Raw genomic sequence first — 26407 nt, forward strand, 5'->3', positions numbered from 1 at the left:
TTCTTTTTCCCTGGTAGTGCAAGTGATGGTACAGTGGCAGCCAGCGCTCACTCGGAAGCTTGCCTGCAAGACTTCAGGAGTCTGCTTAGCAAATGATGCTTGTATTGCATCCCGTTGTGTCATCATGTCTCTTGTTCTGTGCACAGTGTATGTGCTTGATTCTGTGAGAGTCAGAGCTGCTTGTATGTAGGAAGAGAAAAAGGCATGTGGTTTTCACACAGTGTGGGTCTGTATTTCAAAATACCATTCCTATTGGACCTCTTGAAATAGCACTGTCCCAGAATATCAGTTAATTCAAGATTTACTCTAAATTTGTGCTTCTATAAGAAATTAAATTCAAGTTTATTTATGTTAACAGGATGTTATTTGAGGTGCTTTGCTTGTATTACATGAAAATAGCAGTCAAAAAGTACAGGAAAATAGAACTTGTAAGACTAGTGGTATAGAGCACAAAGTGGTACTGCTGTTTCTTAAGAAATCTCTCTGGTAGACTCCAAGAACCAAGGGTGCAGAACAGCTTTCAGGTTCTGACTTGGTTTGACTTAGCTATCTGGAATACAGGTTTTACAATATGTAGTACTAATCAAACCTGGCTTAACTTTGAGTTAGTTGCATGCATTCTTCTCATCCAAAACAATTTTACTACCCATAAATTTATTTTGACTACATTTTTCACCAACACCAGACTTCCCGTGTATACATACATTACTGATGCAGAATCTTGTACCAGGATGTGGTCTGTAATGATTCAAAGAGATGCAATAACAGCCAATTAATGAAACATGACTCTTAAGGTATAGGAGGTTTTTTAAAAATACTGCATGGGGCATGTAATTTTCTCCTAGTGAGCAGAAACCTTCAACCTGTTATTTGAATGATTTTAGCCCTGTGAAGTAACTTTCTTCATGGAAAAGGAGTGCACGCTGGAGTGCGAAATCCTGTCACAAGGCAACTTACCTTCCAGCCCAGAAATAGCAGTTTGCTGGACCCATTTCACAGACCAGCACTGCACAGATACAGTGCAGTAGGGAACTAGGCTTACTGACTTCAGTGCCTCCCTTCCCCTGCGCAAGCCTGTCTCCAGTAGCTCTGCAGATTTTACCCTAGCGTTGGAATGAAAAATGTAGGCATAATTCCTTACACTGATCAGCTCAGAAACAAAGGAAGTTATGAATAAGGCTAATTAACACATTTGCATGTGACACAGAAAGATCAGCTGATGGACTTATGTTAGCGAAAGCTAAAGCAGTATCAATGGAGATGTAACCTTAATGAAACTAATTATCCAGATGTTTTAAAAGTCTTATTTCTGAATGTTGCTTAATACTTTAAATATATCCTTATAAACTTCCACTGAATTGTATGTAACTCATAATTATCATCTACTGGAATTACATACCCACCTTGAGGAGGAACAATATTCCAAATAGTAAGTTCATGTCACTTGACTGATTTACTGTAAAACATTGCAGGAACTCCTTTGTCAGTAGCGTTTTGAAGCGCTATTGGCCCGCTTGTAATTCTGTCTCGCATTTAGCATTGGTTCAGTTAACTTTAAAGGTAGTGCTTTTCTTACCTTTTATATCAATGAATGTACATCAGGTTTTAAATGCAGATTATATGCTTACCTTGCCAACTACTGTTAGCCTGAAATTTTCCCTGTATGTTCTATTGTGGTGGAATGATACTTTTCAAGAAGCAGTTTTTTAAAAAAAAAAAAAAACAACAAAAAACAAAACAAAACAAAAAACCAAAAAACCCCCAAACATTTAGAATCATTAAAAATCTACTTTAGGAGCTCAGTCTTGTATGTAAGATTCCTGTTGGCTTCCCTGTTTTTTCTGTAGTTCAGCTGGAATGTCACATGCTTTGACTCAAACCATCTGGTACCAAATCTTTCCTTCTCAGGGGTCATAGTGAATGCCTTGTTACCTCATTTTGTTCCAGTCAAAATCACAGTGAATTAAGCACAAAAGCATTTGATGGTAATTAGTAGCTTTCTGACAGTCCAGGGATTTGATGAGTGCAGAGAACACCTCAGCTGTTTATTTTAAGAATTTGTTGCTCTAAATTAAAGTGAGGCTCTTCAGCAGGGCAGTTTGGCTGACAGCGTGACAGTCAGTATCTTATTAAATGGATGTGTGTGTATTCAAACCTTTCCACATTACTCATCTGACACCTCCCACAGCTATTAATTTTCGCTTGAAAAGGTCTGCATTTGATTTTAAAAGTCAATATTAAGAATATTTTTCACAATTTCTTTCTATTGTATTTAATTCTGGCGTACAACTGAAACTGTTCATAAAATAATGCCTTTGAAGAACATTGCCTGGGGAAAGATATCTCATTTAATGCCAGAAATGATGCAAAGGACAGCAAAGCAGATTAGAGAATTTAAAAATGAGGGGAAAAATTAGGTCAGCAGAATAAATAGAGGCCTTTAAGCCATTAAAAAATAGGCATATATCACTCATTGCTGCAGATATATTCTCTAAGTGTAAATTACCAGCCTCCAATATAGGGCAATTATGAGCAAATGCTAGCTTCAATACAACTCAATTTACCAGCTCTGTGTATAATGATTAACCTAGTGGAAAAGATGTGTAGCAAGTCAGAAGGGAAAGCATTTGTTTGGTTTGTTGGGGTTTTTTTGAGAAATGTGATCATCCTGGTTCATAAACAAACATTCAATGGAAGTGACAGGGTCAAAGTACTTGGTTCCTAGAGCCCTCATTCAGTGGATATCCGTTCCCAGGGACATAGTACTCAGCGAAGTAAGGCAGTGGCAGCTGTGGCAGGGCACAATAAAGATCTTAGTTGATCTCAAGGAAATACATGGTCTCTAGTATCTTTACTTCCTCTCTGTAACCTCAGTCATCTGTCTGCCCTGTGGATTTCATGGTGCCACTGGTTCTCCTGTCTGGAGCTGGACAGTCCCTCCTCTCTTGCTCACTCTCTGTTTCTGCGAGAACAAGCTGGCACAGAGGTTCATGCAGCTAAGCATAGTATATGGGAATATATAATTATTTCAGAAATAACATGCAACTCAGTGTGATTTAGTCATACTTTGACACACCTCTGTCTGCCAAGAAAAATGCAGGCACTACCTTGTAGAACTGTTGCTAAGAGCACTTCTTCAGGCTCTAGGAGTGAGAAGGTGCTTTATTGTATGGTTAGCTGCAGGGCTTAACAGCAGGGTTTCAATCTGGGACCTGCCAAGATATTAAAGCACACAAATCTGTTGCTTGAATTAAAGGGTGTGCTTCTGCCTAGGAGACATAGCACCATGTAGAATTAGCCTGGGACGTTGTTTCATAAATTTAAAATACTTTGAAAAGTGATTTTATTGACATTTGTAGCCTAAAAAAAATTAAAGATGAGAAAGTTCTGGACAGCACCAAGTAGAAACATCTTTTGTTTGGTTTATAATAGTTTACAAATTTTGTAAGAAAGCAGAGACGTTATGTTAAAAAAAAAAATCATTTTCAATCTGAAGTGTTAGTGGAAACCTTTTTTTTCCCCATGACTGAGTAGGAGAATCATGAAACACATTTGGCCTGTGCATTCCTTTTGCTGTACCACCACTTGCATCCCTGTAGATTTTTAAGCCTTTTGGAAAATTCACCATCGACTAGTTACTTCCTAGTAAGAGCTGAATTTTGCAGGTACAGCTGGCTGACATCTTAATTACAATAGCAACATACGGTTTTCAACGTAGTCCAAGTAGTCAGAAGAGGCAGACCTTGAGAAATAAGTTTGTAGCTTTTTCACTGTTCTGCTTTAGTTCTTTAAAGTTACTGTAAAGTAACTAACTTTTACCATCTTGTTGTAATACCAACATTAACTTTAGAGATGAAATAGTAAGATGCTATACGCTGTTGATAACAAATAGCATCTTGTCATTGCATAGAAGATAGATCCTATTATTGAGCTAAAGTGTAAGTGTAGTTTATATGTATGTTTGCAGTGCACATACTAGAAAATACACATAGCACAATGACCCAGGATTATGGGATCCAGAGGAAGAGGATTCAGATACCACGTGACTGGAATTTCTGTGTTGCTTTAGAAATCAACACACGGAATATATTTTCCACTTCTTTAGGAAAGAAAAGAAAAGCTGTTCTGTAAACTGTTATAAATAGATATCCAATCAGGATATCTTCTACATATGTTAGAAGGGATGCATGCTTTTTCTTTCTAAACAAATAATCTAACCACTGCTTCACACGCAAGCCTGTAATGCTGCCATTGATCAGCTGTTACCCAGCTCTACAGAAGGAAGCGAGGATTTATATTTTTTTTTAGCACAGGACAAACAAATCCATGCCATATTAAAATGCGCTCACTTAGCCACACTTCTTTCCTCAGGAATATTTCAATTGTCTTTTCTTCTGAGGAAATTACCCACCTGTCTAAGAATTTCCCACCTTCTCCACTTTTTAAGTAAAAAAATCCCTAGTATTTACAGAAGGAAAAAGCCCAATATTCTGTCAGGTCATCCAGTACGCAGTTTCAGGAGGTTGTAGGGTATTTGTACAAGCAGTCAACTCCCTGTTTCACAGTTGTTCATCTGCTTCTATTAGTTACTCAAACAGTCATAATGCTTGTAGGTAATATAATTAGTCACTACAAAATGACTGCAACAACGAATTGTGACTTTGTCACTGCATAGTCACAACCAGAGGCAGACCTCTCAGGAATATGTGTAGTTATTTCTAGGTGGTGAAGGAAAACATCCACCCTGGAAGACATCACTTTGTCTTAAATACTTGGAAACTTTTTGCCAAAGATTTCAGTGACCCACACTGTGTAACCTTCAGCTTTCTTGTCCAGGAAGGGGAACTGTTTGTAGATCCGTGTTATTCTTTCACACCTATCTGACATGTAGAATGTGGGCAGTATTTAGCTATGTCATAAAAAAAAACAGAGCTCAGTCATATTTTTAAAGTGGTTCAGCTCAGTAAATAGCTAAATGAGAGTTCAGCCCCACAGGGTTGAAATGGTAGTTCAGTTCACTTTCTGTCTCCGTTTCCCAGATAGGCCTGAGTTAATTAGTAGCCACCCTTCCCATATCCATTTCCTCCTTTTGAGCCTTTTGTGTATAAACCACATATATTTGTTCAGCCACTGCTCTTGCCAGATCACCCCCACCCAGCTCAGTCCAAAGGTTTACCCATTTTGTCTAGCTAATAAAGGTGAAGGTGGGTACTCTCAAGACAGGTTTTGTAAACCAATTACTGGTTTCTGTTTTAGTGACACTGCATTGACTTAAATATAGAGATACACAAGGTAGACAGGCGACCAGTGTGTCATGTACACTTATGTCCATATACGTTTTAATTTTTGCCAGTGGAGATTATAAATAACCCACTTTACCAGAGAATTTTCAAGATTAGAAGTCTTAATTCTGAGGGTGCTGTCCGAAGGGTTTATAGGCATCAGGAGGGCTGATTCGCAATTGTCCTCCATAGTGTTCAGGGTATTTAACTTTTTTATTCCATTACAACCTGAATAACAAAAAATCTTACAGTTCAGAGCTGATGGTATTTGCACACTTCATAGTGGTATTATTCAGCACGCGTGCTACAAAGAAAGAAAAAACTGAGACCTGAGGCTTTGCTTAACATTTCCCGCTGTTGCTGCTGTCAGTGGCCAAGGTTATGGAAGACACAAGGAACATCTGACTGCCGCTTTTCTGACTTAGATATGACTGATGTCAAGAAGGTGCCCCCAGCTGCTGATAGCTTGCTCTGGCTTCTCCTTCTGTCACACTTGCATACTGATGGACCTGCATGAAGAGGAAATGCTGCTGTTTTAAGTACATTAGAATGGCTGTGCAGAATAAGAAAAATGCCCTCCTAACTCAGGATATCTATAAGCTCTAAGATGAAGCATGAGGGTTAGTAGAATTGATTACATGGTGGCCTAGGGAACTCAAGGGTCCATGAAACCATCAGTGGCCCAGAGGTGATCTGCAAAAACAGATCTAGTGCTTGAAACATTTAATTATAAGAAAGCATGATATTTTTAATAACTGAAGGGAAAACAAACAGTGGTACAAAATGTGTGAGGACTATTGATTTATTGTTGCTCTAATCTCTTTTAATTGTTTCCCAGAAGATCACAGCTCTTAGAAACAAAAAGACATAAAAGCAACCATGCTGAGTCACACTGAAGGACTGTCTAGCCCAGGATACCATCTCCCAAAAATGGCCTTGAAGGGCTGCATGGGGAAAAGTAAGAACAGGATGAACGAGGCAAACATGGCTCACACTCTGTTTTCAGCTCAGGGGGCTCCTGAGTTGGATTGCTGCTTTTTTTTTTTTTTTTTTCTGTCTAGGAACCTGGGGATTTCTCTTCCATGCATTTGTCCAGCCTCCCCTGGAACCTGACAAACTTTTAGCATCTGCAATATCTTTGCAAGCTTTGGACATGTCTCCTACTAGCTTCGTTTGATGTTCCTTAATCCATGCAGGAGAAGAAAGGGTAAATCAAACTTCTTTCTCCAATTCATGACTTACTAAATCTGCTCTATCCCTGCTAAGTTGCCTCTTTTCCTGACTGGTGAATACTAGGCTACTCAGCTGTTCCAGGCAGAGAAGTCATTCCAAACTTTTGAGCATCCTTCTCTGAACCTTTTCCAACTCTAATATATTCTTTTCAAAATGAGGAGACCATATTGATTTTTTTCCTATAATTCATATGGGATCTATGTCTGAATGTCTCTGTGTGAAAAAAAAAAATCCATATATTATGCTAAAATAGAATTCTTTCTTACTTTGCAATTGGTTTTGCACTTACAATCTTTCTTCCCCACCCCACCCCCCCGTAAGTACTTTGACAGTTTTGAACCTTCTGGTAATAAACAGTTAACAACACACTGTAGCAATATAAGAAATCCTCAGGGAGCTAGGTTGTACATCCTAAAAGCAGATAGAACTGTCCAACCCTGCAGGCAGCAGACCTTTTCTCAACCATTAATAGAACAGGCAGAAGAGAGGAGAAAGAAGAAAAGGAATTAGTAAATTACTTCAAAAAGCATAGGTAGTTAGAATTCACAGTTGATGTGCTGATTTAGGAAGTTGTGAGAAGTGGCATAGAAAAAAGGTAAGAAATGTTAATACTGTTACATAGACAAAGACTTTTTGTCACCTTCCTGTGTTGTTTTTTTTTTTCTTTTCCCATCCAACCATTTCAAAGGCATATCCTTACAATGACACATCAATTTTCTGTCTGCTTGAGGTTTAGAAATAGCTGAGCTGTTATAAATAGATCACAATCTGTAAGAGACAAAGAGAATGGAAATACTGTAAAAGGTTAGCTGAAAAACGTAGATGTGGATTGAGATTTCAGCTGTCTCCGACAGTGCAAGTACTCAGTGTGAAATGCTTTATTAACCACAGCAGAGGAACCTGTGCTCCTTGTGCAGCAGTGAGGAACAGCCAGGTGGAATCAGGTGGTGCTTTCGGTCACAGTGCCAAGCACAGAATGACGTCCAGCCCCGTCTCTGGGAGCTCACAGTTCAGTGACGTGAGAAGGCGGCACCTTGCTGTTCCTTACTGTGAAGCTGAAACACAAGAGGCAATTACTCTTTTTAGACACTGTAGAGCCACTAAATTAGAATGTGCACCTTCTACACTGTAATTCTTCTGGCAGTACTCGTGTACTCTGAATTGGTAGCATTCATCAAGTTTGCTCCCTTTTCCCACTTCGCCTCCAGAACGCCTTAACTTTAGCAAAGTGTCAGCATATGGTTGAAACCTTGTCCTTGTCCAACAAGGCGGTGAAAAAAATTAAAACTGGGAAACAGTCTAATATCCCTTTCTTTCCGTTTGAGTACTCCCTTTGTAAGGTCATTTAGATCCTGCTGATGCTTCCAAACAGACGTTGGAAGCAGTTGTCCTGCATGGAAACCTGATACCTAGGGGTGTTATTACTCCTCCAGCCATATACATACAGCTGAGGTCCATTTTCTCATCTTCCAACTATCTGTTAGACCAGGGGTCCTCAAACTACGGCCCGCGGGCCGGATACGGCCCCCCAGGGTCCTCAATCCAGCCCCCAGTATTTACAGACACACACCCCCCGGGGGTTGGGGGGGGGAAACCAAGCAGCCGCAGATGACTGCCTGCCACTGCAGCCGCGCCGGCCCCCTGGTTAAAAAGTTTGAGGGCCCCTGTGTTAGACTGTGAAAAAGATGATTTGGTGACTGTAGGTAAAATAAGACATTAAACAGAAAGGACAAACTTTCTTTGTGTTTCTGTTCTGAAGAGAAGCTGCTTCCTGAAACAGTAGCTGTATCACGACAACTAGCTTGACACAAGTTATAAATTCTCAGTCTTTGCCAATTACAATGTCATACCGCTAATGTAGGACCTGGTCTTTGCTTGAAATGAATCTCTGACTGTCATTGGTTTTAATAGAAGTTTAGACCAATACACACTGCAGAAATCAGGTTCTTCAAACCTAAATTAACATTCTGTTGAAAACTAAACATATGTTGTTTTTGTTCACTGTCAACAATTTAGTTTCCAGGTTTGGAAGAGAAACATTGTTGGGGAGGAATCCAATGAATTTTTTAATGATCTCGGTAAGTATGGAACTATTAATAGCTTCTGAGATTTTGTTTGTCTTATTTTTATCTTCAGTTTCAGTCTCTGAAATAAACAGAGGTTCTGAAGCCTTCAAATGAGAATACTACAGTACGTTAAGTCCCATCTTAAATACATTGTGATTGTCGGGATATTGTAGGAAACAGGTGAATAGCTGTGTACAATATTTCTGAAACAATCGGTGCCATTACATGAGGTCTTTCTTTCATGTTGTACTAATAGCCCTGAAAAGAAAACATCTAAAACACTTCATATACGGTACTAAGGATTTTTATTTGCAGCCAGAAATTTTAATACAAAAATGGAAACATTAATTTATTATCTATTATTATGAGAGAACATTAAAGCTGCTATTACTATTCCATGGCATGACCAACAACATACTTTACCCATCTTAAACACATTTGAAATAGATGAGTGCTTCTGTCTAGAAAGTTTCTATTTAATTCATCATCGTTTTTGATCAGAGATACTACTTTGAATCTCGATGTAACTGAAGTCTATAGCAGCCCTCCTACTGACACTTAAGTACTAAGGTCCTTTGTTCTTTACAGTGAGGAGTATCACCTCGAGAATCTGAGAAGGGTATCAGTAAATTGCTCATTGTTTTCACACCTGGGGGAGGGGAGGACTGTGCGAAATCCAGCTTGATACTGAATTCAGCTACCAGTATCACTTGGATGTTTTCATATTCACCAAGAAGTTAAAACAGATTAACACATCAGTTATGCTGGAGGTCCTGAAATGAAATACAAAATAAAAAAGATCAGTCTGCTTTCTGGGGAAAGAGGTTAGATAGCTTGGCTAGGCACTGTGACTCCCTTCTGTATGAAAAGTGACATTTACTGCTCCTATTTATAATGAGGCAAATTCAGCGGTAGAGAGAGTTAGACGTCAGGCCTCTGAAGTCAGCAGCTAGCCTTAGTCTGAATGTGGTGCAATGTGTCCCTCAGTACAAACGATTATTTCACTGCTTCTGTCAGGTAGTTTTCATCAAAAACCACATTTGCATGTACTAAATAAAATGCCTGTCTTAGTCTTGGTTTAGGTTTACAAAGCTACATTGTAGATGACCTGAATTAAATCAGGGAGATAGGCTGATATGACTGTGCTTATATCTGATTAAAAAAAAACGAGTTAAAAACTGCTTTGAGCTATCACCAAATTTTTTAGCCATATAAATGGTGAGAGCTAGTCCTCGGATTAAAGAAGAATATATCATGTTGTGTAAAATCAGAAGTAATTTTCTTCAATAATCTTTCAATATGTACAATAATGAACCTCAGTTAAAATGTGTTTGGTTAGGGAATATTTTGCTGTGTAGTAGTATTGTATGTCCTTTAAAAGCTATTCTCAGAAACTTAACTTAGTCAAAAGCTGAGAACTCAAATTCCTATTGACTTAAGTCATTGACCTGTAATTAGGGAAACAGGGATATCTGACCCTGTTTGCAGGTTTTTTTGGTGGATGTAAAGGACAATGATAGAAAATAATGTCTTGCTTGAATGCCAGGATTTGCTCAGCCCTTGCTTTCAGAAGAGATAGGAGCTTCCTAGGGATCAGAGAGGAACTGCTCAGTTTCCCGTCCCTCAGTCATATACCTGCAGTTATTAAAAACATGTTAGGTTCAATAGTTATTTAGTATACTCAGAATACAGTGCAGAAGGCATACGTTTGTGTTATTGAAGCCAAGCATGGAAGCAAGGACCCATCCTGCCAGGACATAGTGGGCAGGGGTGGTAGGTGTATATGTTATATTTTTAACTATTCTACTTGTCCTACTCATTTTGTATTTTTATTTTAACATTTCCAGGGTTTATTTAGAATAAAATGTGTGTGCATGTGGGGGCTGTTTGTTTAAGTGTTAGAAGTTTGGTCTTTTTGGCGGACCCCACTATAAGAGAAGGTCTAAGCAGATCCATCTCAAAGCTCCAGCCCGTTAAGCTTCCCTCCCTCTGTGACGACAGGCCGATGCAGAATTCATTGCAGGTTCAGTGGCTAAATTGTATAAATTACTTCTAATTCCTGCCCGCACTACAGAGTCAGCGGGGCTTTGCACACTCTCCAGTCTGTAGCAGTGGAGTTTATGACGGGGTCAAGGTCATCGTGTTTTTGCACATATGCAATGGCATCAACGTTAGCAGCAGCCCAACGTAACCAATTTGCCCTGCAGACAGCAAAACTAACGAAGCTTGATTTCGTGTGGCTTTGTGTATTACACTTTTACAATCTGCTGCCTTGTTTCCACCACTTGAAAAGCCTCAGCTGTCCCTTCTCCTTTCCTTCCAGTTCCCTCCTCCATTCCCTTTCCTGACCCCCAGTTCTTCACAGGGTAACTTCACTGCTGCAGGGGCATGAACAGTGATTCACTGGACAAATGGGAGCCTGCTGTGGAGTTCGTGCCATGGGCTTTCCTCCCCCGGGGGACGCTGTCTTGCCTTTCTTTTCTTTGCCAGCCACTGACATTCACACAACCTTGCAGAAATTTAATATTTGTGAGACTGTCACCACACATCACATTTGATACCTGCCAGTGGGTTCAAAGGTTCTTGGGGTGAGGGAAGGTTGATTACTGTATAAGCTGATACCATAAACCACAAATATCCTTGGGGGGGGTGGCTATCCAGTAGGAAAAAGTACATATATATACACAGGCAGTAAATACAGTTTCTGTAACTAGTATTTGGGTTTGTGCATTGCTTTGTCTTCTCTTTGCTAATGCATACAATACTTCTAAAAGCGTTAGATTAAAAGTCAGAGGAAGAGAATCCCCTACTTCCCTGCCAAACCAGACAGACCACTGCAATGGGAGCTCCTTGTCCTACCGGCTGTGAATATGTTGTCCTCAGTTACCATCAGCATTGCTTGCAGCTGTGTATGATTTGCTGATTCACTGGGTGACTATTGCTCAGTTCCTCTGTAGGGATTTTTTCTCTTACTGCTATTATAGTTGCTTTTAGTCTTTGAAACAATAGGGAAAAGCCACTTTGTTCTTTGTAATGATTTAACTTCTTTCCATATTTACACTGGAATATATATGAACTGTTGTGTTATGAAGAGCTTCCTAAAGAGGAACAAACTAACGCTATAGTTGCCTTGATGCAGTGTCACTCCTAGCAAAGAACTGACTGGAAAAGTAGTTTTGTTCATGTTATGCACAATATATTAAAGGTCTGATAGAAATGAAAGCTTTTCTGTTGTCTTCGTTGTACTCTAGAGCAAGTCTTAGCAGCACAAATTTCACTTTCAACTTAATCTTTGTAATCTAATGTAAATGATTTTCTCACTCTCTTTTTTTTTTTTTTTTTTTTTTTTGGCTCAGTGTTAAGAGCCACCGAAGGACAGCAGAATACTTTGTGTCAACCAGAAAATCTTGATTTCAAAGTACAGCTTGCACAGCTCTAGCTTATGAAAGAAACCAAGATGTTTTTCTATACATTAAAATTTAAGCTCATAGAAACCATTTCCATAAGATGAGGCTCAGGTACTTTCCCTTTGCCATTCCTGGAAAATATCATAAGCACAAGATGCATATACCATATATATCATCTACCAGATCTTTTCCGTTAAAGTTTTGTGTGTTATGCTATATTTGCTTTATTTTTCCTCTAAGCTAAGGAACAAGTCACCGAGTCAACTGACACTACTGAGTCCTTTTCAAGCAAAATCTACTACGGTTATCAATGTACAGTTGCAGCAGGTATTTGCGTGTAATTTTGTTTATTTTACTTTTAAAAGATAAAACTGCTTTGGTTTTATTTTTCAATTTAGACCTTTTTTTTTTTTTTAAGCACTGAGGCATTTGTAACTATTTTTGGCAAGTATTCTCACCACGATATGTGGTTAAGTGGTGTAGGGGACACAATTAAAATCTTTATAAAGTACCATATGCATTGAACCAAAAGCCCACAGAAATCCACAGGCATTCTTTCCATTTAATGGATAAGTTTAACCCAGGTGCGGGTTTATATTACAGTTTATTATATGCCATGTATGTGTATGAAGTATATTTATATTATCAAGTCTTATTTCTGAATATTCTACTATCCAGTAGTCAGGTACGTATTTATTAGTGTTACATTATCTATTATCTAAGAGAAGAAGATTGTTGTTTGGTATATCACCTTTGCATATCACATTTTACAGTGATTCAGAGCTTGAACCAGAGGTCTTGGAAAAAACAGATCTTTCCATTAATTTAGATGGAGTTTACACCTGACTCCGCTTTTTATTTTCTGTAATGTTTTACAGTAGCAACTTTTTTAATAGAAAACTTTGTACTTTTAAGTAGCTTACAACTACACTTCCTTTTCTCTGAACACTGTTTTGGCTAGAAATATATAGCCTTTTGTGATAAAAGTACATGAGGACAGTTTGTATGCAGTGCAGCAGTTTCTCCATTTTTGCTAATCCTCATTTTCATAGCTGAAAGAACAGAGAAACAACTCTCTGAGCAAGTGTAATAATTTCTAACAGGCTGTAATCCAGATCTTTACACGGAGCCTCACTGAAAGAAACCACCACGCAGAGACCTATTATGTTCAGTTCTGCCCGTGCTGGAGCAGCTTGTCAGGTTGCAGTACTACTACACGAGGCTAAGGCTTCTTGCGATGCTCGCCTCACGGTGCTTACCGAGCGGAGGCAGCAGGCCCCAGTCTGAGCTGTGTGACCACACTCAGTTGGTACTGGGTTGGGTTTTTAAACCAGTAAGAAACCATATATATATATATATATATATATATATAAAAGAATATATCTGTATAAAATATATATGTATTTTTAAAAAATACATAAAGAAAATGTTGTAAATGACTCTATATTAGTCATATTCTATACTCTGGTCCTCCACTGTAACTTCTTGTTCACGTACCAGGTTATGCAACAGCCTGCAAAGAAGCGTTACACATTTTGTCTTAATTCCTCTATTCAGAGAGCATTGTTTTTTAGGAAATGTCCTTGTGGCACCTCAGAAGCAAGCAGAAAGAAGGGGAGTGATCAGAGTGTGAATCCTCAAAAACACAGCGCCAAGGTAGTACAGGCAAAGCTGCAGGGCATGCTTGGCGTGCAGTGGGCTATGTTGAGTTATCAGAGTTTAGGGAAGGACTGTGCTTTTATGGCTCCGGTAAATGTAGTCTGCAAATACAAAGACCAGCCTTTGCCTTTCAGTTCACAAACAATGATTGGAAATGAAGTGAAATGCATGTTCTCCCTAAAAGCATGTGTAGCAATTTGCCAAAAAGTCTCCATCAAGATTAAATAATTTTGGTTGGAGCTGACATCTGGTTTATTACAGTAATATTTTGTAACAAACCTCCCACCATATGAGCCAATAGTTGCCCGTCTCTGAATTCGGCAAGATTACAAGGAGGCCTGCACTCCTGGCCGCCTCAGATGTGGTTTCTCTCTGTGCTTAATTAGCCACGGGGGAGCCTCTCACAGATGAAGAGTGTTGAATATCCTTCCAGAGACAGATGATGGACAAGCCTTCTCCTGCCCCAGGTCATCTCCCCTACAAAATTCAGCTTTTGGCTCCTGCCTCCTTCCTGGCTTGCTTTCCTGCTGGGGTAGGCAAGTTTTTAGTGGGGTGGCGTCCTCAATGGCCTTCATATCCCCGGACAAGGGTGGCAGCCCGGCTGGGGAAGGACCTGGAGCAAGCACTGCCTCCCCTGGGGGCTGCTGTCCTGTCATCACTGCGGGGAGGGCCCAGCACCCACGGCGCCCCAGTTCCTCTCCGTCAGCCTCACTCGTGCAAACCGCTAGTTTTATCTCATTTTCTTCCCTTGGGCAAAATACTGCATTTTTTTTTTTCCTGGAAGAGGGATGCTTTCCCGGGCAGACACCACCCGGGCCGTATGGTGGGAGGGCTGGCCTGTGGTGGTTTACTGGCTCCATCGCCTCTGCTCGCACTGGCCCAGCCCAGGCGCTGAACCCCATCGCCTGAGCTTAATCCTGGGACACCCCTCCCCCACCTGCGGCTCGGCCCGGGGCTGCTGGGCACCCCAAGCCTCAGGCCGGCCTTCCGCTCGCTGTCCCCACCGCGGCCCTCCTGTAGCTTAGCCCTTTGGCAGCCGGCACAGCCCAGCTGCCGCTGGGGCGCTTCCCCTCCCTGCCGTCTTCTGCCTCATTCCTGCAGGGGGGAGAAATTTACGTTGTTGTTGTTGTTTTAAGCATTTACGTAATTTTATTTGTATATAATTCTAGAAACAGTGTTACCGAAGGGATGATGCCAGCGGCTGCGGGAGGCACTACAGGTAATTAATTCCTTACGCTGTAATAGGCGTTTGGAACTTGTGGGGAGCAGGCAGCGCCGGGATCGCGGAGCTCCCTGGCCTGTGCGGGGGTCGCCCAGCGCTCCCCGGGCACGGCGTATCAGCGGAGCGGTCCGGCCGGCCCCGCGCTACCCGCCGCAGCCTCCCGTAAGTGACACGGCACCCCCGCCGCGCCAGGCCGGCCCGCAGACCCCGAGGGGCGCGGAGGCGGCGCCGGGAGGGTGCGCGCCCCCTCCCCCCGCGGCGGGGGGCGGCTCCGTCCCTCCCCGCAGCGCCGCGGCCCGGCGCGGCGCGGCACGGCCGGGGCGGGGGGGGGGGGGAGGGTGCGCGGAGCCGCCGCCCGCAGCAGCCGCGGCGGCAGGAGGCGGCGGCGGGAGGGGGCTGCGATGCTCCCGGCTGAGCGCCCCCCCGGAGCCGCCCCCGGGCGAGGTGAGTCAGCGCGGCCCCGCGGTGCGCGGGGGGCCGGGCCGGCAGCCAGGCCCGCGGCAGGCCGCCCGGCTGGGCGCCGCCGCCTCCCCCTGCCCGCGCTCCGCGGGGCGCCGGGGCCGAGCCGGGGGTGCCGCGGGGGTGCCGCCGGGCGGAGGCGGCCGCCGGGCCCGGCTGTGGCGCACCCGCCGCTGCGGGCCGGCGAGGCCGTTTCCCCCGCGCTCCCCGGTCCCTCTGGCCCGGCGCGCTGCCTCCCCACCCGGCGCGCCGGGCCTGGTCCCCGCAGCCCCCGAGGAGCCGCCGCTGGGCCGTCGCCCCCGCCTTTCCTCCCCCCCTCAGCGGCTGCCCCGTCCCGCCTTCCCCCTGGGGGGGCTCGCTGCTGGGGCCGCCAGTGGTCGCTCCGCCGTTGCCGCGCTCCCCTGGCGTTCACCGCGGCCAGGCGGTGGCCTCGTTAGGATGCCGGCGCTCCTCTCCTGCAGCTCGGCCTTGTGGTTGAGGGGTAACCGCCACCCCAGGGCCGAGTGCCCCAGCCTCCCCCCGCGGGACCCCCGGAGCCCCCCGCGTCCCGCCGGAGCTGCTGCACAGCGGCCAGGCGGGGTGTCAGCGCGGCCCCGCTTTGAGCCCTGCAGCACGGTGGGCTCGGGCGGGGGGGTCGGTGTCCCTCCGGTGGCTGAAACCGGTGCGGGAACAGGTGCGGGCTGGAGAGCGTCCGAGGTGTCAGGGTGCCGGTTAGGGCCGAGCTTGGGTGGAGGTTAAAACCCGCCCTTGGTCAGCAGCTCAGGTTTTTGCATCAGGGTCTTTTTACATGTCGTGCTGATGAAGGATGCCGTGCTGAGCGAGTGCTGAACCTGAGGGGAGAGGAGCGCAGCAGTGTGAACGTAACGCTGAAGAATTTCAGTAAAAACTGGCCCAAAATGTTATTGCATTGCTAAGATATATAGGGTCTAGTTGCCCGCTGTCTTTTAGTAACATCCAAGGGAAACGACTGTGAAATGCTGGCTTTCTAGCCTGGTTATTGGTTGTGTTTGTTTTCCCTGGACATAAATAGTGGACAAAGGCGACGTTTATTGTATTGTTTGTGTGCTCCAAAGACCCGCTGGGGAACGGGGGAAGAGCAAACAGTCCTCTTTCTAAGGATGGTGTTTGTGAGAGCAGCCATAAACCCAGTAGAAAACCTAAGCAGATTTACAAAAAAATACTCGAAACAGGCAGCGTGAGAATACGAGGGCAAAAGCTGATGATGTGGGGAAGCTGCAGTTGCTCCCTAAAGTATCCAGTGCTATGGCACAACTTCAAGGCAACCTAACATTCATCTTAATCCTCAGCTACGGCACGATGGGCCTGAGTTTATGTGGGCGAGCAGGAGCCGGTGACAGGGTGCGGTGGCGGTGGGTCCCCGAGGCTGGCCATTGCAGCCCTCTGTATGGAAAGGGAACGCTGCCCCGTCTGCACTGGAAGGCACGCCTGGTATTTACCCTCGTTAATGAAGTGTAAACCTCGGCGGGGCAGATGGGTAGTTGGTAAATTAAAAAAATATGACAAAACTGCAAGTCTGATTACTGCCTAAAAATAAATCAATTAAAAGAGTCTGCTAGGACATCTTCAGATATTAAGCGGAAAACATAATTGGAAAGCTGGAGTCCTAAGATGTTGAGTTTGATGGTTTTTCTTAACAGATGAGGGTCTGATAGCATTCTTGTCTTCTTTAATGTTAATACTAGCACTACTGTATCAACTTAGCAACTTCAGACCTATCATAAAATGCATTAAACCTATTATAAACCTGATCTTGACATAAATTCAGACATGCCGCCTTCTCTCAATCTAATCGACTAAACATGTCAAAGTATATGGGGTTTTGTACGCATATTGAACGAAGTAGGAAAACCCATAGACCGACACATTAACAAAGTGAGTGTCAGCAACACAAAATAAAGCAATTTTACTTAAGGTGGTTTCACTTCATGGAAACCCCAATTATGGTGGTTAATACTACAGCAGTAATGTCTCGCTTCAGACTTGGAACAAATATATTTCCCAGCACCAAGTTAATTCGCTAAATGTAGGAAGTTTTTCCCTCTGATTTTACAAATTCTGAGTCTGGTGGCCACGCTGGGGCCTCACAGGAGGACCGCTTACCTTTGGAGAGCAGGGGACGGTGGTGTGGGGCAGGGGGTCAGCCTGCGCGGGTTGGTCTGTGGGGCTTGGCAGGAGACGCAGCCCCCCAAGGGCTCTGCCTGGGGGTGGCCTGTCTTGGGGGGGTGGGTTGGGAAGGTGATGCGTGGAATCCATGTGCTGCTCTGTCATGATGTAGGTTGTTTGCATAACATTCCCCTCCTTTCGGGCACGGAGCAGGCGACAGCACCAGGCTGTTCCTTAGGGGTGAAGCTTGCTTGGAAATGGAAAACATGGTCTATTATTCATGTTTATTACAGCAGTGCCATGTAGGCCTGCTGGATGCAGGGCTTAATTCTGAGAGACGCTGCACAGACACTGTAGCAGAAAGCCTTTGATCCTAAGGTTTTGCAGTTTAGATCAATGAGACAAGGGGGGCTGAGGAGGAGATGGCTTGCGTGAGCAATATGATGGATGCGCTCCGTGTAGCAGTTTCACCAGCTGGGGGATGAGCGGGGGCAGCTTTCTTTGGAAGATGGATAGTTTTTAATAAAGTCGACTTCTCTAGCATAGGCCTGTTCTGAATCAAACAACAATTAGTGACTTCTTTTTTAAAAAAAAAAAAAAAGGTTTATTCGAGAAGCGTGTTTTCTATCAGTGGATTTAAAAATGTTCACATGAAAACTTTGTGTGGAATTTCACGTTTGCTACAAAGTCAGTTTGCCAGTCAGTGGAAGTCTGAAAGGGGTAATAAGATGGGATGCCACGTTGGCTGGCTTTGATTTACCCACAGAACGCAACAGCAAGCTAGTCTGCTCTGTTCTTAGAGCTGCGTGTTGCTTGAGAGACTAATGATTCCTATTTTGAGATTCTGCTCTTAGTGTGTTTTCTGAGGCTGTGTAAAAACAGATCTTCTACAGGGATGTTGCTAGGTATTTAATGGGTTAAGCTACTCTTGATCATTCACACAGTCTTCTGATGAACTGTCCTGGGTTTGGTTTTGTTTACATTGAGTACATGTTCAAACCCTAATTCTGAGGCTTTGCTTGTCTTAATTATACTTTAATTCTCAAAGCCTAGTGAATGCAATACTTCTGCTGAATTAAACTTTATTTAAAAACAGCAGTATCAACAGCAGTATCCTTCACCCCAAATCTAACTTTACGTTGGTCTGCAAACAAAGTTTTAGTGCCTTGTGCTGTTTTTTTTTTCCTGAGAGGTTTAGGGATTTGCTACCCTAGTCTGATCTGTTGATTGGCTTTTTTTTTCCCCTGGACTGAGCTAAGGGCAAAGCAGGTGTTTCAAGGTATTTTGGAGGGTTTCACCAAGGTTTTGGGAAGAGTGACTCTTAAGGGGAGAGCTGAGTTTTTAGTATATACTATGTTATTACTTTTCTTATTACCATTTTCCTTTGTTTTACAGGAAACTTCCTGTAATGCCAGGCAGTCTTGAATAGATTAGCTTTTTATCCTTTCTGATCTTGAAATCCTCTCAATTATTAGGAGAGCCAGAGTAAATGAGGATCGATTTAAGAAATAAAAAAGGCAAGAATGCCAAGAAGATACTTAAGTAAATGTCAAGTACCCATATTTGCCTCTTTCCACCTACCTGCCAAAGAGCCTTGTTACAGTCATTAAAAAGACCATTGTGTTGTCATCACTAAATTCCTTGGGACAAATGTTTTTTCCTCTGTTCCTCAGGTGTTTCTTCAAAAGTGCAAGTCTGCAGGAAAGTTGCTGTAGCTGTTTGCAGAAGATGCCTGGATGAAAGACGTGTTGGAGGTGTGAGGGTTTGGAAGTGGGTTTTGGCTTGCTGGAGGGATAGATATAAACGAGGCAGTAGCAATTGTAGCAGGGAACTTAGAAAAAGTAATAGACTCCAGTACTTTCTTTAAAAAAAAAATAATCACAGAACCATAGCACAGTTTGGGTTGCAAGGGACCTTAGAGATCAGCTAGTTCCACCTGCCTGCCCTGGGCAGGGCCCCTTTCCACCAGAGCAGGTTGCTTCCAGCCCCGTCCCACCTTGAACCCTTCCAGGGACGAGGCAGCCAGGGCTGCTCTGGGCAACCAGTTCCAGTGCCTCACTATCCTCACAGAAAATAATTTCTTCCTCGTATCTAATCTACGTCTACCCTCTTTCAGTTTATTAAGTATTGAAAGGCTGCAATAAGGTCTTTCTGGAGTCTTCTCTTCTCCAGGCTGTTCAGCCTGATCTGTGCAAAGCTTGAAGGAAGGATAGTCCTGTGGTTAACAAGTACACTCTTTGTGTCTGAAAGGAAGCGCATGCACTTGTGCAGAAGCGGGCTGGGAGCACGAGTGATGTTGCAGAATGATCCGCAGCCTGCGAGCGCCAGCCAGCCGCAGGCTTCCTGCGCAGCTGTGAGCCGGGGGCTCTGCGCCTGGGACGGGGCGCTGGGCTGGCGGGGATGCCAGCGCTTCAGATTTTAATGGTCTTTTTCCGTTGTAGCCATGTCAGGGGTAATGGGGTGGTGAGGGAACAAAGGCTGGGTTCCCTGTTCTAAGTTCTGTAGCGGTTTGGAAACATAAACGTGTGGGAAGGCAGAAGCTTGTTTCTCGGCCGGAGGACCAAGGTGCTTTCTTGTGACGTACATGGGCTGCGCGCTCCGCTCGCTGTGCCTCTTCCCTTGCGGGGCTTTCTCAGGGTCTCTGCGGAAGCATCTTCCAGTTTGCTTGTTAGGGCTTTGTCATAGGTCTGTGTATTTACCGAAGTCTGGGGAAGAAACCTTCAAAACCGTTGGTCCTGCTTTTCAGAGGGGTTACCACTCTGCAGCACCGCTGACCTCGCTTGTCCTGGCTGAACTGATGACATTCAGCAGACCTCTACCAAAACCTCGTGCTCTGCTCTGTGTCAAATGAGTTAGCTTTTCTATTCAAGCTGAAATCATAGAACCATAGCGTGGTTTGGGTTGGAAAGGACCTTAAAGCTCATCTGGTTCCAACTCCTCCTTGCCATGGGCAGGGAAATCCGTTCTGTTTACTCTCTGAACCTTTCTTCCTTGCTGCTATTCTCTGTTGTTAATTTTAAACTTGCCAGTAGCTCTGTCTTCTATCCTCCTACTGTCTTGGGGATGAACAAAAGTGTTTTTCCAAAGTGAAGATGTAGTATTTGAAGGCTGTGGTTAAAATAACCAGTAGATAATTAGCCCCTTCTCACTTAAAAGTATGTTGGTTTTCCATCTGTTTGATTTGCTGTGCGTTCAATCCCTGACTGGCATGGGGGTTTTTTGTCAATAAGAGGAAAGCCCTGTAGATTAAGTAGTTTTTTGTAGATTTTTCAGAAACAATGCCACTTAGTTTTTTCATTTTCAGTCATTTATTTTTAGAATTTTAAAAATCTCTAAATAAAATCACTTTCAAAATCCTGATGCTAAACAAACTACTGATCAAAACATTAAAAAATGCCATATGGCTCCTACCATTCTTGATGCCGTTGTATTTCTCAAGGGTATATTCTGCGTTATTAATGAAATTCAGTGAAGCACTCTCAGGATGGGAAAATGTTTACTGAAATTATTGTGAAATACACTTTTCATAGCGTTCTAATCCAAGATACTCTAGTCAAAAATACCAGGAGTGGGTCATTTGGATTAATCCTTGCACACAGTGGGTTAGAAAGAAGATGGATGCTGAGGCAGATACTTGTTACGGAGGGAGGAAGAAGATGCAGCAACTGAAGTGCTGAAAGATTAGCAGTGTAACGATTTTTAATATACCCACTATTCATACAACATACAAAACTGAAGTCCCTTTCCATAGAAAGTCCTGTTCCGTAGTTTCCCACAGAAAAGAGAAACTGAATTTAAAAAGATCCAACAGTAATTGCTGCAAAAGCCTTTGGTATAATTTGTATGAAATCACATGGTTCAGAGTCTATATATAGGGGTAGAGGGTATGGCCGTGTTGTTTAAATCAGGGTAATTTCAGTTCATCCTTGCAAAGGAGTTGTCCTAATGTCCACAGGGTTAAAATGTGAGTTCTGCTTTGTCACATCATGGGGTCAGGGGAGGAAATTTATTCTTCAAAACTAAATGCTGTGAAGCTCTGATACAGCAAGTAAGCAAGTTGCTGTAAATAGGTGAGCATGTACCAGTTTGGGTAGGACATGGCAACAACACTGAAACCTCAGTTACATCCCCTGGCCATAAGCGGGGCCCTGCACAAGCTCTGGAGTCTTTGTTGTCAAAGAAGGCGAGGCTTAACGAAAGCAGAAGCATAGATGGTGACTGATCTGATTTACTTATTAGAAGAACTTGTTTTACGGCTATAGAAGCCAAAAATGAGCAACTGTATGAGAAAAAACCCACAGCCCTTCTAACTCAGGTGGAAGTGGCTGGCTGAACAGAAAATTGCAGGAGCTAACTCGGCAGCTGTTGGGTTTTGGTTCACGTGGCTTTTGATGCTAGCAGGTAAGAGCAAGCAAATGTGTTTTCACATTTGACTGTTCTCACAACTTCATTAGGACATTTTATAATCTTTTGACACTTTAAATACTTTTTTTCCTCTTTTTTTAAGGACTGGATTGTGTTGAAGAAACTGGAGAAAAAAGAAGTCTGTGTGTATGTGCTGGCATCATTTTGATTAACTTCTGACCTTGAATACATGAATATTTGAGGTTCCAAGATTTTTATGCAACAGCTTCTCCCGAAGCGAAACCAGAGATCCTCATAGATAGTATCCCATAGAAATGACATTTAAAATCGAAAAGCACACACAGACCTCATGAATGTTTGGGGTTTTAATGACAGTATTTTTAGATGTGTCTATTGCTGAACTGTGTAAGGTTTAGATTATTTTAATGGACTGGTTTTTAGAAGTATCCATGGCTTGCTCTGTCAGCTGTTACTTGTACGTTGGATCAGTAAGAAACAATTAATTTAACATACTTGTGAATGTTAGAGTCTCTTTTCTGTTATTTGCCTTGCATCAGTTTGCAAATCCGTCGTCAGTATTTAAATAAATTCTGAATGATAATTAATTAATTTAAAGGCACTGGATAGATCAACGCATGACTGATTTTAAGGGGACAGTGTTGTGCATTCAGTTGAGTTTTGAAGGACTGTGATTTCACTGGAGCTCTTCTAGTGGGAATAAAGTGTAGACCTGCAAAAAAATACTTAAAATTCTTAGAAGAGATATTCCTGATGATACATTGAGTGCTCTTGGAGAAATTTCAGGTTCTTCTGGAATAAAATGGTCTTTGCAAACATTGGTCCTTAAAAAGGTTCCTGTGCGATAGTAACGCTAATCCGAACAGCAAAGGGATGACAAAACCAAAAGATACTAAATGTTCAACTTTCTCATAATGAACGTGAGCTAATATTCCTAGGTTAAATCTACAGGTATTAATATAGTAAAAATAGTTGCCCAGTATAATGATTTGAGCTGACAACTTGCTGGCAGAGCTTTTTTCCATCCCTTGAAATGAAAGCTGCTGTTAGCAAGCCTAGCTTATTAGAATGGTTTTGTTGTTTTCAAACATGAAAGCTGGTTGGCCAAATCGAAGTCCAAGTAGCAGTGAGTTTATTTTTAAGTGTTGCTTGTCAGTTTTGCAGTCTTTTTACTTCTAGAAAAGCCAAGTGTGGGCAGCTGCAGTACAGTTATCTCCCAATCCACCTTTCTTCAGTTTCAGAATTTGACTTCAGGAGATCATTTTAGGGCCTGTACCTGTTTCTTGTCCCTGTGTTTCTTTGCTCCCAGGTCTGTGATGCCTTTGAGGTTGTTGTCCTAATTTCGAGGGTCCCTTGTTTGAATCTTAAAGCCCCATCCTCATTCCCACCTCCCTTTCCATCCAGCTTAGAAGGTCATGTCTCCCACCAGTTTCTGCTGTGGTTGTGGAGTGCTTAGAAAAATGCGTTTTGAGAGGAGGTTGATGAACCTTTTGAAGGCCATGAGGAGGCTTCGGATAGTAATTTGTTTTGATAATTAAAAAAACCCGGATATATATGTGGCTGCATTATTTAATTATGAAACCGTGGCTATCCTTTGGTGTATCGTAAGGAATACTGGAAATAAAGCAGTTAGCCTTGGGGGAGAAAAGACAACTTGAAAGAAGAGTTTTGCAAATGCTAGTACTTAATTGCCTTAGTAACTTTGAATATATAAATTATTCTCTATCCTAAACATGAGAGATGTTTTATTGCACAGTATTAAAGCTGCTGTTGGGAGAACTTCACAGAATTGGTCATAAAACACATTTTTATTGATGCTGCCATGTACCACTAGTCTAGACAAACGGCCTTCCCCACCCTGATCCTGCATTTATTGCTCAGGCATGTCACTTACGAAAAAGCCGTCTTTGTCCTTGATAACTGGCATTGCAGGTCTGTTCCCATGTGGTGCCTTAACCGTGTTACGTTTTATTTGTTTGCAGGGTAGCCCTACTTCCTTGAGAGTGCACCAGATACTGGATGCTTGTGGTAAACCATGGCAGCTGATGATAAGGTTGCCATTTTAACCGATGATGAAGAAGAACAGAAGAGAAAGTACGTTCTTGCTGATCCTTTCAATGGCATTTCCAAGGATCAAGACTTGCCACCCCATAATGAATCCCCTTCAACGGAGACGACCACTGTCCCAGATGAAGAGCTGGACTGGTTAGAAAAGCACTGCGTCAAAATAAACAATGATCTTCTGATCTCAAAGGTTTTTTATTTTTTCTTCTACTCTGCGTATGGCTCGCTTTACCCCTTGCTGCCTGTGTATTACAAGCAGCTGGGTATGTCACCCAGTCAGAGTGGACTTCTGGTGGGCATCAGGTACTTTATTGAGTTTTGCAGTGCTCCCTTCTGGGGAGTGGTGGCAGACCGCTTTAAGAAAGGGAAGATTGTCCTCCTGTTTTCGCTTTTATGCTGGGTTTTATTTAACCTGGGGATCGGATTTGTTAGACCAGCCACCTTAAGATGCGTACCAAAGGGCCTTCCCCCAGCACATCCCACCAATGCAAGCAGCCTTTTAACAACAGTTACGCAAAACGCCTCGATGTCTTCTCCGCTGACCGCAGTGAGCACTGCGTCCCCGAAACTTCGTGGGAAGAGGGGCCTGCTCACTTCCAGTCCAGTCACTTTGGAAGCGACGGGGACAGCTAATCCTGATATAACGGTCCTGTTACCTACGCAGAGCAATGATGTAGGGTTTGTTTTGGAAAACAGCACCCATTTTATTTTGAAAAACACCACCACTAGCCCAGTCTCACCAGGGAACGTGACTCCGAGTACCACCCCAGCTGCCATCACCACAAAGCCAACGCCTTCTGACCAAGCTGTGCTCGTTTATGATCAACAAGAAGTAGAAGCCATCTTTCTACTCATTCTGCTGGTCGTCATAATAGGAGAATTTTTCAGTGCTTCTTCTGTTACTATTGTGGACACCGTCACCCTGCAGTACCTTGGCAAGCACCGGGACCGGTATGGATTGCAGCGTATGTGGGGGTCTCTGGGCTGGGGGCTGGCCATGCTCTCCGTGGGAATTGGCATTGACTATACCCATACAGAAGTTGGCATTGAAGGTCAAGGATGTAAAGCTCCCGAGTACAAGAACTACAGGATAGTCTTCATTGTTTTTGGTGTTCTGATGACAATGGCGTTAATTGTGGCCACGCAGTTTCGATTTCATTATGCGCACTTCAAGCAAGACGAAAATAAGAGAAAAGAAGTAGAAATCTCACAGGTGGACAGAAGCGCCTCCAATGAATCCTCTGATAACACTCCTACCAGCATGAGCCAGTCTTTCAGTTTTTGGGACCTAATAAAACTGCTGTGTAGCATCCAGTACGGCTCGGTGCTCTTTGTGGCGTGGTTCATGGGCTTTGGATATGGCTTTGTGTTCACCTTTCTTTACTGGCACTTGGAAGACCTGAATGGCACCACCACTCTCTTTGGAGTTTGTTCTGTGCTCAGTCACGTGTCAGAGCTGACTGCCTACTTCTTCAGCCACAAACTGATTGAACTGGTTGGCCATATCAGGTAAGGTGTTAGCGATCAGCAGAGCGCTACACAAAAGGTGTTGAATTTCAGGCTTGGCCTTGTGTTTTTACAAAGCGAAATTCAAGCTAATCCCTTTCGTTTTAAAAGTCCAAGTCCTGCTCGGTTATGTAGCTTGCCTGATGGAGGTTTTTTTATTACAAATTTAGGAGTTGAAAGTGCTCTGAAATGCTTCCTTTGTATTTGAGTTGCATGTTAGTGCGTGCATTATGCCTGGCACTGTGACCTTTTGCAGACAGTTCCAGAAGACATCCTAGTTCACTGATGCAGAGCTCTGTTGGGGATCTTTACAAATCGCCACCCAGTCAAGGATTGTTTCAACATAAAATTCCATTAATTTTACTTTTTTTTTTTTTTTTTTTTTTTTTTTTCCCCTGTGAGTAGCAGTGTGCTGGAAACCTCCTGCTTTAGCCCGCTTCTCCTTGTGGGGCAGTTTTTTGCCCCCACAGTAGCCTGGAAGGGTGTCACTTGCATGCGGAGAGGGGTGGAGGATGAGATGAAGCAGTGAGGTGAGCACCTCCTGTGCACATGCCCTTGTCATCAGGCTCTGGGTGTTGGCAGAATGGGGTTGCAGCCCTGTAGTGTCGCTTACCGGTTCAGTTCCTTGCTCTCTTCCTTTCGTTGCGACTGCCTGTGTTAGGTACTGAAGTGAGATGGCTGTGCAGGGCATCTCCCGTAGTTTTTGCCTTGGGTAAGTGAAAGTGACAACATCCAGCATGTCAGTGAACATTGTTTTCCACGAAATTCACAATTGACTTAATTTCCATATATTCCAGATCCCTTCACTACTCTTTAAAAAAAGCTCAGGGAGGAAAGGTAGGGGGAAATCTGAGTTAATGAAGTCATAAAGGTGGGATTATTTTTTTTTCTATTTACTCAGGTACTCTGTGCAACAACTCTGTGTGCTGTTACCATTAAGTCCTTTCCAAATGCCATGTTTATAGTTGTAGTGTCATTGAGATGTGTTTTTTAAGCTGTCTG

The 26407-nt window shown here is 43.2% G+C and overlaps 1 protein-coding gene across 11 annotated transcripts in view; it reads left to right on the forward strand.

Moving 5' to 3' along the window:
• MFSD6 (major facilitator superfamily domain containing 6) overlaps positions 1-26407 on the forward strand; it is a 48946-nt gene that overhangs the window by 4675 nt on the left and 17864 nt on the right. For 3 of the 11 annotated variants that reach the window (XM_037396879.1, XM_037396888.1, XM_037396889.1), the window contains exons 1-3: positions 14071-14114; positions 14817-14866; positions 23818-25408. In XM_037396879.1, coding sequence (XP_037252776.1) covers positions 23871-25408 — 1538 coding nt within the window. In that variant the 5' untranslated portion in view covers positions 14071-14114; positions 14817-14866; positions 23818-23870. Of the gene's footprint in view, positions 1-6343; positions 6490-8531; positions 8594-12297; positions 12316-13588; positions 13645-14070; positions 14115-14816; positions 14867-15198; positions 15314-16025; positions 16208-23817; positions 25409-26407 lie in introns of those variants that run through there. The other 8 variants (XM_037396886.1, XM_037396885.1, XM_037396882.1 and 5 more) reach the window with 7 other exon arrangements.

Source organism: Falco rusticolus, chromosome 8, assembly GCF_015220075.1.
Source record: "Falco rusticolus isolate bFalRus1 chromosome 8, bFalRus1.pri, whole genome shotgun sequence".
Lineage (NCBI taxonomy): Eukaryota > Metazoa > Chordata > Aves > Falconiformes > Falconidae > Falco > Falco rusticolus.